This window comes from Pholcus phalangioides, unplaced genomic scaffold, assembly GCF_987345545.1.
Source record: "Pholcus phalangioides strain wild (caught in Gottingen) unplaced genomic scaffold, Ppha-v1.0 ptg000041l_1, whole genome shotgun sequence".
In the NCBI taxonomy this organism is placed as follows: Eukaryota; Metazoa; Arthropoda; class Arachnida; order Araneae; family Pholcidae; genus Pholcus; species Pholcus phalangioides.
The window spans coordinates 4,594,536-4,608,997 of NW_028301627.1; the positions used below are offsets into that span (position 1 = coordinate 4,594,536).

Sequence of the window (14,462 nt, forward strand, 5' to 3'; positions counted from 1 at the left end):
TTCTATGTGGAGTGCAGATGACTTAGGTGAATGACATGTATTTTCCAGATCACTCAAGAAGGCAGCGCCACGCTTCGAAATATTTTTAGTGACTTGCAGCATATTTATAGTTCAGGTAAGTGGCCCCTGCAATTTTATAATCTAGATCTAGCAGTTCCAAATCATTTTGATTGCTTTCTACACATTTCCAGGTGTCTTAAGTGGCCCGCGGCACATTTTCGGATTAATGAAGTGAATATGATCACTCATATGGTCAATCACTCGGCCACTCATGCACTCAATGACTCACTTGGTCACTCATACGGTAAATTATTCAATCCCTATCACTTAGGTCACTCGTACATTCAGTTACTCTGTCACTCATATGGTCACTCATACGGTAAATTATTCAATCACTATCACTTAGGTCACTCGTACATTCAGTTACTCTGTCACTCATATGGTCAATCACTGATCTGTAAATGTTCTTTGCGTCATTTAAGTGATCTGTAAATGTTCTTTGCGTCATTTAAGTGATCTGTAAAGGTGCTTTGCTTGCCTCATTTAAGTGATCTGTAAATGTGCTTCGGGTCATTTTAGTTATCTGTGAATATACTGCGTACCTCTTAAATGATCATCCAGTGCAAAACACAAGTTTTTTGCTAGTTTTATAAAAGGTGGCCAGACGTCCCGGTTTTTAACTGATGACTGTCACGACATCTGTTTGTGTCGGTTCTTGTTATCGCCTATTCAAATCACGGTATGATGACCATATTTCGTTAGAAAAATATGAAAAACTAGAATTTTATGAAGAAAAATACGGGATATCACTGAGAATGTTGGAAAAGTTACAAACTGTGTTAAAATTTCTGAAAAAGGGGCGAGAAATGACGGGACAGTGGAAATCGCGGTGAATTGAACTGTAATTAACCGAAAAAATGCTGAGCATGGGGCAAACACGCGACATGAGAATTTAATAATTATTATAGTCGTAATTATCAAACTATTTTTTACGATTTATAAAAATCACCTTCATTTACGGTTTCAGTAAAATTTTCAAATTCGAATTAGCTTCGTTGTAATGAACATGAAAATTGCATAAATGAAGTCGGGACAATAAAATTTACCCATTATAATTTTGCGGAAATACGGCAGAAGATTTCCAATGCCAACTGTCACGAAATTGGTGATTACGTCATAACTTTGCAAAGTCACCGATCATTGCTGAAATTCCAAAAAATTACGGAGTGGTGGGGAAATGAAGGGCTTCATTAAATAAATGTAGTTTGGGGCGGGGGGATTTTGAGTAATACCAACATCTCCGTGAAATCTGATTCCAAATTTTTGCCCGAGGGCCCATGGAGGTGTGACGGCACTGCATGCAAACCTGCCCCACGGAAACCGTCACTGAAACAAGGGTCGAGATTGGACATGAGATTTTACTTCAAATATCAATTCGCTCAAAAGCCGTTTCAATAATTTTCAATTCGAAGGTCCTCACTCCTTGACGTAAAGAGTAGGGTTACCATCCGCCCTCCTTTTTTTTTTTTGGTGACACTTCAAGCGTCTTCCTACGTTTTAGAAAATTCGTCCTTTTGTCCTCCTTTTTCAGGTGTGTCTCTATTTTTTTTCTTCAGGGGAATTTTTTTTTACTCTGAAACATATATCTCTTCATTGGCATGAGTGTCAGGGCCGGTGTTAGGCCTAGTGCCCCCCCCCCCTTCATCTCCCAGGCGCGGATTCAGAGTGATGGGTCGGAGGAGGCGATTTTTACTGGTTATTACTATCCCGTAAAATACGGGACAGATTCATTCTCCCATCTTATCAGGCTCTTAATGGGTAATCGTCAACATCGCCCTCTCACCTGCCGCCGCCCCCCCCCCCCCGTTGGATATGAAGGGACGAAAAAGTCGGAAAAATACGTGCGATTATATGACCATACGGGAAAATTAACGCTCCTTTTTTTTTAATTCCCCGAACATGTCATTTGAATAATCGAGAAAATATGCACACAAAATTGTGAAATTTTGTTGCAAACCAAAAAACTTGGTGGAAAAATGCATCTTCCCACATCCTCCAGCCGGATATTTAGGTTGGTATTTCTCACGGGCGCACTTCTAAAGTGAATTTATAGTATAAAAGACAAAAGAGGGTTAATGATTCATGCCGTTTGATCGTTAGTCCTTTCAAAATTTAAACCCTCATGCTGAAATAGGTAATCTGAAGTCCAATAATTTCACAGTATGCATTTTAAATCTTTCTATCAATTCAAATAAATTCTACGTTCATTGAGCCACGTCCTCCTAAATTTAAATTGAAAACGATCATCACAGAATAATGTTGTGGGTCATTTGAGTATATTTCATAAAGATTTCATCGATGGGAAGCACTAAGGCAGAATTCATTAGTATCAGTAAATGCACCCTTCTATTGTCAAGCCCCAAAATTTTAGTATTGTCCCACAGCGATCGTTATGGGCTTCAGACGCGGTTTTGTCAATAAAGTTTGTCACGCTATATCTCTCGATAGGGAGCACGCAGACAAAATTAATTGGTATCAATAGATGCGTCACTCCATTATCAATCTGAAAGATTTTAGTATTGTGTCTTACGGTGATTGGTATGGGCTTCAGAAGCGGATTTGCCAATAATGTTTGTCCCGCTATATCTCCCGATAAAGATCACGCAGACAAAATTCATTAGTATCAATAGATGCATCATTCTATGCTCAATCGGAAAAAATTTAGTATCGTGTCCTACGGTGGTTGGTATGGACTCCAGACGCGAATTTGTCAATAGTGTTTGTCACGCTATATCTCTCGATGGAAAGCACGCAGACAAAATCGATTAGTATCAATAGATGCATAGTTCTATGTTAGGAAGGCCGGGATTGCACTATAAAATTTTGATGAAAGATCTCTCATAAATCTGTGAAAATTCAACCAATAAGCGCATCGGTTACACTCGAGCTAATGCAACAGGTGATCTTATTGGTTGAATTTTTCGAGTTTTATCATAGAGCTTTTACAAAACTTTTATAGTATAATCCCGGCCTAATGCATATTTTGCGATTTTTAGTGCATATTTTTCTATTTTTAGTGCATATTTTTCTATTTTAAGTGGATATTTTGCTATTTTAAGTTCATATTTTGTATTTGTGCATATTTTTGCATTTTAATTGCATATTGCATATTTTTAGAGAATATTTCACGACTTTTTTAGTGCATATAATCCGGGCTCTAGCAATTACGTTCATAATTTATCTATAAGGAATTTTCGTGGCAAATATTCGCTATGGCATTATTTGGGTCACCAAAATTGCAATTGCGTATTTTCACACCTACACTAGCGTACATGTTGTTACTTTCTTTGTGATTCCTTATGTTCTGTCCTCCCCAACTTCATTCACCTTATCACATTTCATGAACATATTTGTGTGTGCATCAATCAATTCAATACAATGAATAGGTAATTAAGATTTTTTTTTCTGACACAATGGCGCTTTTTTTCCCGAATGATTTAAGGAATATTTCCGTTTTTCAGAGAAAATCACAGAGTGAAGAAATCGTTAAGCCACCTGTTGAAAATGACGGCAATGATTGTTACAGAATTGATTGTCATCGGTATATATACATTGCGTTACTGATCATTGATTCTTCAGTCAGCGCCTAACCACGTTTGCTCTTCCAACAATTATTCTCTTAATGTAGAGTCCTCCTCACTCTTAAAGACGCAGCATTTTCGTATATTTTGCGTCAGAGATGGTGCAAACGTCAGCAAATTTTGAGCTCGGAGCTTTATTCCAAGTTTTCATGTGCTTTATTTCCATATCGCCAGCCATAAATGTAAGTTTTTATTTATTATTAATTGCATTATATATATATATATATATATATATATATATATATATATATATATATATATATATATATATATATATATATATATATATATATATATATATATATATATATATATATATATATATATATATATATATATATATATATATATATATATATATATATATATATATATATATATATATATATATATATATATATATATATATATATATATATATATATATATATATATATATATAAAATCGAGATATAAACATACAGATTGAAGAAATAGCAAAAATAGCTTTTCTAATGACAAAAGCGCAAGTGCTGCTCACTTTTTCATTCAAAAATGTACACGAAAAGGTATTTATTTGAAGAAAAAAGGAATACACATACACACACACACAAGATGGAATTTTATGAGAGTGAAATAGAACCTATACAGTTGGTCTTCATCAGGGGGAACTCCATGCATGGTTCGAAAAGTGTAGGCGTTTCTGAAGGGTGGCTATGCCTGATTGCATTAAAAATGTCAACCATTGTTCTCCGACGCTAGCCTTCTCGAAAACACGTTGGACGAAAAAATTACAATGAAAAAATATGTTGAAGAAATACAATACAAGAAAAAAAAAATATACAGCTTCAGATTATAAGCAAAATAAAGCATGAGAAAAATATATGAAAAGTTACAAGAATACAAAAATTGCAGGGAATATTTCACAGAGATTACAAAAAATGTCAAAAAATAAATTAAAAAGTCTAAAATGTAATCAAAAATCTAGTTAAAAATCCCCGGGCATTTCTAAAGAATGGGGGAAACTTGTTGTTTTGAAGTTTTTGGGAATGTTGTTAAAGAAAGCGGTGGGAATACTGTTGCCAGATGCAGCTTTGAAAAGATTGAGGAGTGCTGTATTGAGAGAGAATTTCTGTTTATTGTTACCAATGCGTCCGAATCTACAGATTTTCGAAATGAGGGTGTTTCCGAAAATTTTGGAGTTGATGTTTCAATGCCAGTGGCTTAAACAGTTAACGAAAAGTTGAATTTGTTTGTCGCATACACACACACCTGTTTCCCATTTATTGTTGTGAACTTTTATATCGGTCAGCAAGTGAACACTGAAGTGAGTGAATATGAAAGTCAGTGAGCAAGCGAGCATAAGAGTGGCGATTGATCAAATCAGTGAGCACACAAGCAGTCAATGAGTAAGTTACTGAGATAGTGAGCATAGGAATGAGTGTATAGCAAACCAGTGAGCAAGAGAAAGAACAGAAGTAGTGAATGAGCAACTGAGTGAGTAAGGGAACATAGGAATGTGTGAATGAGAAATCAGAGAGCACTAAATTTAGTGAATGAGCATATCAGTGAGTGTATTGAGTAGGCATAGAATGAGGTGAGCATAGAATTGGCGATTGACCAAATAAGTGAGCAAGTAAGCACAGAAGTAGTGAATGAGTAAGCTAGTGAGCACAGGAATGAGAAAACGAGCAAATCAAGGGAGCAAGGATGCATAAGATTGGCGATTGACCAAATTAGTGAGTAAGGAATAAAAGATTATTTACAAAGAGTATCTGTTACATTTGCCCCTGAAATACTAAAGCTTTTTCAAACAATAAACCATTCGAATATGAGCAACATGAGCTAAAATTTCAATATTTACTCATTTGCAAAAGATGTAAACTATGAAGAAATCATGTAATAAGTACAGATGATTGATAACACTGACGGCCGTATTCACCAACACAGTTTAAACTGGAATCGCAGGTGAAAGGATTGAAGATCGAAACGGATTGGTTAAAATGAGGATTTTAACCAATCCGTGTCTATCGCTGATCATTTAATCTGCGATTGTAGTTTAAACTCTGTCGGTGAATACGGTCATAAGGTTTTAACACTGGCGGTTGCAAGAGAGCACAGACGTAGTGAATGAGCAAGTTCGTGAGCAAGTGAACATAGCAATCATATAATGCGCAAATTAGTGAGTAAGTGAACATAGGGGTGAGCAAATGAGCAAGACAGTGAAGAAGTGATTATAGGAGTATTACAGAGTATTAGGGAAGAAAATATCAGTCATCTGTATTGTATTGGTTACCGCACTCGCCCGGAACACAAGGAGACGGTAGTTGGATTCCCCGTAGAGGTTTATATCAATTAATTCTCACCCCAAAAAATTCATCTCCGCTGTGTATCTAGTAATTAATTCGTCATGTGAGTAACTGAAAATGGCGTCGTCTTTGTGAGTAAAGTACGTTTGCTCGCGGTCTATTCTAGTGTTATGTTGATGGTAAATACATTAATTTTCTTAGGTTCAAGAGACTCCGAATGTGCCTACGCTGGGCTCGTCCATTGGAGAACCACGCATGTCGAGAAACGAACCCACCGCACCGGAACCACGTAAGAGCATGTTGTCTTATGTAACACTTTTAAAAGCTTGATGTTATACAAATACATACAAATACAAATACAAATACAACGCCACAACAGGCAAAATGCCCAACGAGGTGGCTGATAAAAAGATGCCCATAAAAATATGGTTGTCATATGTTTCAAAAATACAGCAACCCAATTAAAAATGCAATTAACACAAATTACAAACAATATATACACATGATAAGATATTATACAATGCCCATAAAGAATACTTATGGTTGTCTTATTCTAAGAATGGATAGCTTCTCGATTTACCCCAACATGTTTATCGTATTTCTTTTTAAACGTGTCAATTGTGTTACAATTTACTACCTCCGGGGGTAAGCTATTCCATTTATTAACAACCCTATTGGAGAAAAATTCCCTGCGACACCATAACCTTGCATTGTCCCTCACCAATCGATACTGGTGTCCCCTTGTAAAAGCAGTCGATTGGCGGTGTACTAAAAGTTCATGGTCCATCCTATCCATCCCATTGAAAATTTTGAACACTTCGATCATATCTCCTCGACACCTGCGTTCATCCAATGTAAACATATTCAAAAAATGAAGTCTTTCTTCATAACTCAAGCCCTGTGTGCCAATAAGGACACGCGTAGCTCTTCTCTGCACCCCTTCAACCAAGTCTATGTCCCTCTGTAGGTATGGTCTCCAAAACCTTACAGCATACTCCAGTCCAGGACGAACTAAGCCTCGAAAAAGCGGAAGAATGACTTTAGGATAACGCGAAGAGACCTTTTTGAAAATGAGACCAAGCATTCTATTCGCTTTTTTGACAACCGCTGAACAATGTTCAGAAAACTTAAGTCGCTCGTCAATGAGAATTCCCAAATCGGTGACTCTAGTTGCATCGGGGATAGTGACACCATTCAACTCGTAAGAGAACCGTGGGTTGTTCGAACCAAAATGAGCGACCATGCACTTATCTACGCTAAACGTCATGCTCCATTCATTTGCCCATGCTGCAATCTTGTTTAAGTTGGTCTGGAGCAACTCCCTATCGCTTTCATTTCCGATTACCCCCATTAGCTTTTGTCTTAAGTGAAATTTGAGATGAAATATTGAAGTTCTCGTTTCAATCTCAGATAAGTGTGTCTTTGTTGAAGCAGTACATGAATTCATTTCGTTGCTATTGCAGGGCCGTTTTGCTATTGTCCCAAAGTAGAACACATCGTCGGTGGAAAACCCACTACTCAAGGGAAATTCTCTTTTGCTGTAAGTTTGTTCTTCATTCCAAGTTTTGTTTAACAATAATTCGCGAATCAAAATTTCTGTCAGTTATTATTGAAGTGATAATTGTGTCAAGGTGAGATCAATATAATTGTGATAGATTGGGTCATGTGTGACATGGCGAATCGAAAAGGTGACGTATTTCATCGTCGATATATCATTGCAAACTAAGAACTGTCGAGCTATAACTCTCGCATTGGTTGACGAACCTTATGAATTATGTAACGGCGATAAAATGTATCACTGTTCAAATTTCATTCTCACAAGGTCTACTTCCGAATGGAACAAGTACCGGAGACAGTACCGAATAATTACATAGGATATAGAGAATGTACTGGGACATTAGTCACAGACAGACACGTGTTGACAGCTGCTCATTGTTTATTGGAGTAAGTATATAAATTCAATAGAAGCGTGTTTCAACTTCAAACATGTGAGCGGAGAAATCTGAACCTCCACGCATGACCGAATCGAATAAATTAGCGTTTCTCAAATTATGGTCCACGACGACGGCACACGTGGTTCATTGTTCATTCCAAGTTTTGCTTAACAATAATTCGCGAATCAAAATTTCTGTCAGTTATTATTGAAGTGATAATTGTGATAATTGTAATCAAGACAATCTTGATAAATTAATTTTAATTGAATATGTGAAATATTCTTCGATTGTTATCACTGATACTAGTAATAACTTATGGCAGGGGTCATCAAGCCAAATGGCAATTAGAAATCATTCTATAAACCTCCCTTTCAAAACACCATATCTTTTTTAATGAAGTAGGCTTTCTTCCGATTTTATGCAGCTGCAAATTAAAGGGTATAAGGAAAATTTTTTCCTTCTGGAAATCAACTTTCATCTAAAAATCAATCAAATTCATCTAGGCTTGTCAATGCTGAAATAAGAGGATTTTATGGAGGCGAGATATTTCGTCATTGCCGCTCAAAGGGTTAAAGAACGCTTTCTTTGGTGCAGCGGTCGGTGCGCCGTGGCATTCTTTCAAAACACGATCACATTCGTTTCTTTTTAGGAACGACTAATTGTTCTTCCTCATTTTCACTATCCGGGGTGTATCTGAATAACACTCCTTGATTCATGAGATAGCCACGAGCAGCCCGTGTTGTAAAATCAGTGTCTCTGAGGTTTTCAAAAGCCTCTATGTTTTTTTGTTTTTTTTTCAAATCATCTTTGAGTTGTTCATTCCTGATATCACTAGAGTTGCGTACAGAAAAATCCACTGTATTTGTATGGATCTCACAAAGGTCTTCAGGTGCATTTGGTAACCGGGACAACATGTCAGCGAATACATTTTCTCTACCTGGTATGCAATCTATCTTCAGATTTAGAGCCTCTATGAGCAAAGGCCACGTAGCGGGTCTACCAGATGGCGACTTCAGGTTCATTAGCCACTTTAGCGGTTGGTGATCCGAAAAAATGTGGATCTCTCTCTCTCTCACTCCAAATGTGGATCTAAGTATGTATGGATCTCTCTCATACATACCTGTTATGTATCCTCTGAACTTAACCAATGCCCACACAACTGCCAATGCTTCCCTCTCGGTAGTGGAATAGTTCTTTTCTGCAGCATTCAACAATCTATTTGCGTATTCGATAAGATGTTCTTCCTGTGCTTCTCCTTGCAGTAGCACAGCACTTAATCCATCTGAGTGGTTTAATTTCATTAGCTTGCTTCAGTTCTGGAGAAGTCACTAGAGAGAGTTTATAAGGCTCTCGAGGGATTTTTTGTTCTTCAACTTTCCATTTCCAAATGGCTTCCTTCTTAGTGAGGTTACTTAAGGGTCTTGAAATGTCCGCAAAATTTTTACTAAAACGACGCTACCAAGAGTAAGACTAGAAAAGACTGTACTTGCTTGAAATTCTTTGGGATGTTATGGCAAGAACAGCTGATACTTTAAAGTGATCAACCTCGATACCTTTTGATGTTATCCAGTGACCCAAATACTTTATTCTAGAACACACAAAGTGGCACTCGGCTTGATTAGCCGCGAGCTTAAAGGATTTAAGCCGATCAAGAACAGATTTCAAATCACTAAAAAAAGATCACAAAATCACTATGCTGATGATAGCATAATGATATCGTCCAAACAAGCGAGGATGTCAACATTTTGCAGCTCTCGATGAAATGTACCAATGAGTCTTTGGAATGTCGCCGGGGCGTTTCGCAGTCCAAAAGGCATGTGTGCGGTAGGTACCAAATGGACATACGAATGCTTGGTCAGGTATGAACACACCAACCTGATGATATTCAGACTTCAAGTCCAAGTAACTCATGAAAGATGTATGCTTGGCACTGTGAATCCGATCGTCCATTGTGGATAATGGATACTTATCGGAGGAAGTATTCACGTTCAGCTTGCGATAGTCAACACATAGTCTGATATTTCCATTAGTCTTTGGGACTAATACCACTAGGGCAGCAAATGAAGAATAGCATTCTTCGCTAATACCTTGATAGAGAAGTGTTCTCAGTGTGTGAGAAGTGTCCAGTTCTTTTCGCAGCAACTCTTTCCTCGCTGGAGCATTCGGTACGGAGGAACAACTCTTGGTGGGCTATTTCCAGTATTGATATGATACTGCACGAATGGACTAGGCTCTCCACCTAGTTTGAAGACATCCTGATGTCTGCGCCCACTTGGGCACCAAGTTGATGCTTTTGTTCAAGAGTCAGATATCTGTTCTCATCAGCACGCAATTGATATTAATGCATGAGTTCAACTGGTTTCGGTACTGCACACTCAGTCGTTGGAATCTGTGAGAATGGGAATTGGCGATAAGGAGTGTCACTAAAAACCAACATTTCCTTTCGGATCCACAGCGATGCCTGCTGCCGTCAGCAAGTCCAATCCGAGCAATGATCGGTTACCCTTTGCCCCTGTCAACACTAAAAAGGTGGTATCAACAGTTCGATTCCGAACTCCTACAGGTATTTTGTCTGCATAGAACCTGCTGATAGATCGGGTACCATCAGCCAAAGCAATAGTCGTGGTGGTACTGTTCATTTGTACGTTTTTGCTTAGGCAAAGCCTGTACAGATCTCCCGCAACCGAGTGCGTCGCACCTGTGTCGATGCATATCAGACCACGACCTTCACAAATTTGAATTTCCATGAGCGGCAGTGATACCTGAACCTCTGTGGGTTGAAAGCTGTATAAGATAGCGTTGTTGGTTTGTGGTTTCGCACATATCATAGACGATGGAGAGCAATTTAGACATTTTGCTTCGATGAGTCCTGGCATACGACATCCACGGCAAGTTTTTTGAGGTTGCACAATTTTGTGAAATTATTCAGGTTTACTTGGAAAATTGTTTCGGTTGAAAACACTTCTGACATTGTCATAGACATCCAGTTTATCTGCAAGAACAGCGGGTGTGATTATTGCTGTCCTCACTCATCCATTATATGTTCTTTGCGTTCAGGAGGGACTTTCTTTTTTATCTGGTCTGTGATGATAAAATCCTTTAAGCCATGTAAAGTTATGATGTTCGATTCAATTTACCAGCTCTCAAAGAATGACCTGAGCTCGAAATAGTAGTCATGCCAAGTACCGTCTTTCGATTTCTTGTGAGTAGCAAACAAATGTCGGAATGTTTCGGCAGATAATCCGAAACGTTTCAGGTGGACCCCTTTTACATGATTATAATCACATGTCCAGCGATGCTGCACTACTCGGCAGAACTGTGATGAGGCGGGATACCCAAAACTCTTCAGGGACTTTCGCCAATTTGAGTTGCCCTGCAGGGAGAGATAGAAACAATAATATGTCGTCCTTTTGAACGTCTGGACTCGGGAGCAGTTTTTGAAGTTCAAATTTAAGCTCTGGTGACGTTGACACAGAGCTGGCACTGTTATAAGCCACTTCGGTTTGAAGCTGGAGTTTCTCAAGTTCGAACTGCATCTTCAAGTTTCGGATTTGGATTTCGTCTTGCCGTTTTGACACTATCACTAATGATGGTTAGAAGAAACTCTTCCATAAAATCTTCATCATAATCATCGTGGTTTACAACGGCAGATTTTAATTGAGCAACTGTCATGTCGGGTGATACAGAACTCTTCAGCTGATACGATGAGATCGTGCTTTTTAATTTTAGCTAAGTAAGACCACTTTCAAACGGAGTGGATGCGGGTCCGTAAGAAGTTTTAACAATTAGAATAATACTGAGCCTTTCAGACGAGCCGAAATTTCCCCGCACCTAGGAAATGTTCATGCGGGTCCGGACGTCATCCACATGTGTCAAAACCTAAGTGCGGGCTCCGCATCCCCACATAGAAGTTTTGACAATAGGGTTATTCGGAACTATTTACACGATGCGGATGCGGAGCGAATTCGTCCGCATCTTTGGCTACTTTTTAAAGCTTATTTTGCATTGAATTTTTTTAATTATTTGCCATAAATACCCTTAAAACACCATGTGAGGGTCCCTGTTCATCAAACACGATATACCCACATACGTCTATCCCTCCGTTTCTTTCTGAGATGGAGATATAGCAACTTTAACTGCCTTTTGTCCATAATTTACAATTTTATACAATAAAACTTGTCAACAACTTGTATAAAAATTTTTTTTTTTTTAAATATTTAAAATTACACTGCTGGCCACCCAAATTGCAACACCAAGAAAGACAAGAGATATCGCAACAATATTTATTTTGTAGATAACATGTTGACCAAGCATCAAATGATTAAATTTATAGACTTCTGTGAAGTGTGGTTCCTGCCAAAATCAGTAGCCAGAGTAGCCGCCATTGTTGGAGATCACCGCTGCCACACGCTTCGGCATTGATTCAAAGAGACTTTGGATGTGTTCTTGGGGTACAGCAGACCGAGCAGCTTCCACGCGTTGCCAAAGTTGATCTGCTGTGGCAGCTGGGGATGTAATCTGGGTCAATCGTTGAGCAACCATGGACCACATGTTTTCTATCGGCGAAAGATCCGGAGAGCGAGCTGGCCAGGGAAGCAATTCAATCTGGCGATTGACAAAGAACCTTTGGACAATGCGTGCCACGAGTGGTCGCGCATTATCCTGTTGAAATATGGCTGTGGGCAAGCCCTGAAGGTAAGGAAGGACAACTGGCTCCAACACCTCGGAGATGTAGCGCTGGCTTTTTAAAGTACCGGCAATGCGTACTAGAGGAGTGCGAGAGTGATATCCAATACCGCCCCATACCATAATACCCGGTGCAGGACCAGTGTTGCGGTGCATAACGCAGCTGTTCAGCATCCTCTCTCCACGGTGTCTCCAGACTCGAATCCGACCATCGTGGTGTTGCAGACAGAAGCGTGACTCGTCAGTAAAGACAATTTCATTCCATTGTGCCGTCCACATCCTTCTTTCATCGCACCATTGCCGGCGGAGACGTCTGTGGTTCTGCGTCAAGGGTAGACGAAGCAATGGACGTCTTGCGGACAGACCACTCTGCTGTAAACGGCGTCGAATGGTACGCGCAGACACTGGATGATGCGGTACAGACTGAATGTGCTGTGCTATGGTTCGTGATGTGGCTGAGCGATCCGTCACTGCCATACGCCTGTCATCACGTGAAGTGGTGCACTGAGGTGGATGCGATCGAACACGTCGGTCCGTCGTACCCTCCTGCATCCAACGATCACATATCCGCATTACAGTTGTTTGGTTTCGTCCAACACGACTACCGATTTCCCTGAAAGATAATCCACAATCTCGGTAGGCCACTATCCTTCATCTGTCGAACTCGGATACTTGATCAAAAGATGATCGCTGTTTTCTACGAGGCATAATTGATCGTTTTTTTGAAAAAAACCACAAGAAAAACACAATTGCTGTACTTCAAATCGTCGAAATCTCCAAGCCTTAAATAACGCTTTGAAGTGGCGCCACAGGCGCGCGTGATGTGCGTCTGCGCTGAAATTCTAATCATTTGCATATCTCACCTCCGCTAATGCATGTTGTAAATTTCATATTATTTGCATGCTTCCTTCAGGGTGTTGCATTTACGGTGGCCAGCAGTGTGTTTTATAAATATTTATTACTTTTTTAAATTTTTAATCTTTTAATTTTTTTAAACTTAAAAAATACTTTTATTAAACAACGTTATCCACGTACGGTGTTCACTCAGGGCCGGATTAAGACGTTTGAAGGCCCTACGCACTTGAATAGTTTTGGTGGCACCCTTCCCCCCCCCCCGAAACCTACAAGCATATTTCACTCGATATTCAGTCTATAAACTAAAAAAAAAGTGAAATTCCAGAAGTGACTAATCTAAGGATGGGATTTCGCTCCAAAAGGTTTATGAAAGTTATTTTATAAAACTTGAAAAAAACACCCAATAAATTTATTGGTTGCATTTTTAAAAGTATTATAATAAAATTTTTATAGGGTAATCTGGGCTTAAGACCGGGATCACACTATAAAGTTTTATAAAATTTATTTTATAAAAGTTGAAACTTAACCAATAGGTGCATCGGTTGCATTCAAGCAAATGCAACCGGTGATCTTATTGCTTGAATTTTTCACGTTTTATCAAAGAGCTTCTACAAAACTTTTAAAGTTTAATCCCGGCATAAGACCGGTATTACACTGTAAAAGTTTGATAAAATTCCTTTTATAAAACTAAAAAATTTCAACCAGTAAAGTTCATAGGTTACATTCGAACAAATGCAACCGATAATCTCATTGGTTGAATTTTCAAGTTTTATAAAAGGACTTTTAGAAAGCTTTTATAGTGTAATACCGGCCTAAGGCTGGTATTACCCTAAGAAACTTTGATTAAAAATTATTTTATAAAACTTGAAAAATGTAACAAGTAAACACATCTGTTACATTTGAGCGAACTTAACTGATCCGTGTATTGGTTGCATTTTTGAAGTTTCATAAACGAACTTTTATCAAACTTTTACAGTGTAATAGTGTATAATCCCGGCCTAATACTGAATTGTGATGTGAATATTTCTAACCACAGACATTTTGAAAGCCTCAACCCC

General features: G+C 38.6%; 1 protein-coding gene across 1 annotated transcript in view; it reads left to right on the top strand.

Moving 5' to 3' along the window:
- Nucleotides 1-3,611: 3,611 nt before the first annotated feature.
- Nucleotides 3,612-14,462, top strand: part of LOC149065114 (uncharacterized) — a 31,666-nt gene continuing 20,815 nt past the window's right edge. Inside the window, exons 1-3 of the mRNA XM_089254440.1 lie at nucleotides 3,612-3,823; nucleotides 6,131-6,218; nucleotides 7,393-7,469. Of these exons, the coding sequence (XP_089110566.1) occupies nucleotides 3,740-3,823; nucleotides 6,131-6,218; nucleotides 7,393-7,469 (249 nt within the window). The 5' untranslated portion in view covers nucleotides 3,612-3,739. The remainder of the gene's footprint in view (nucleotides 3,824-6,130; nucleotides 6,219-7,392; nucleotides 7,470-14,462) is intronic.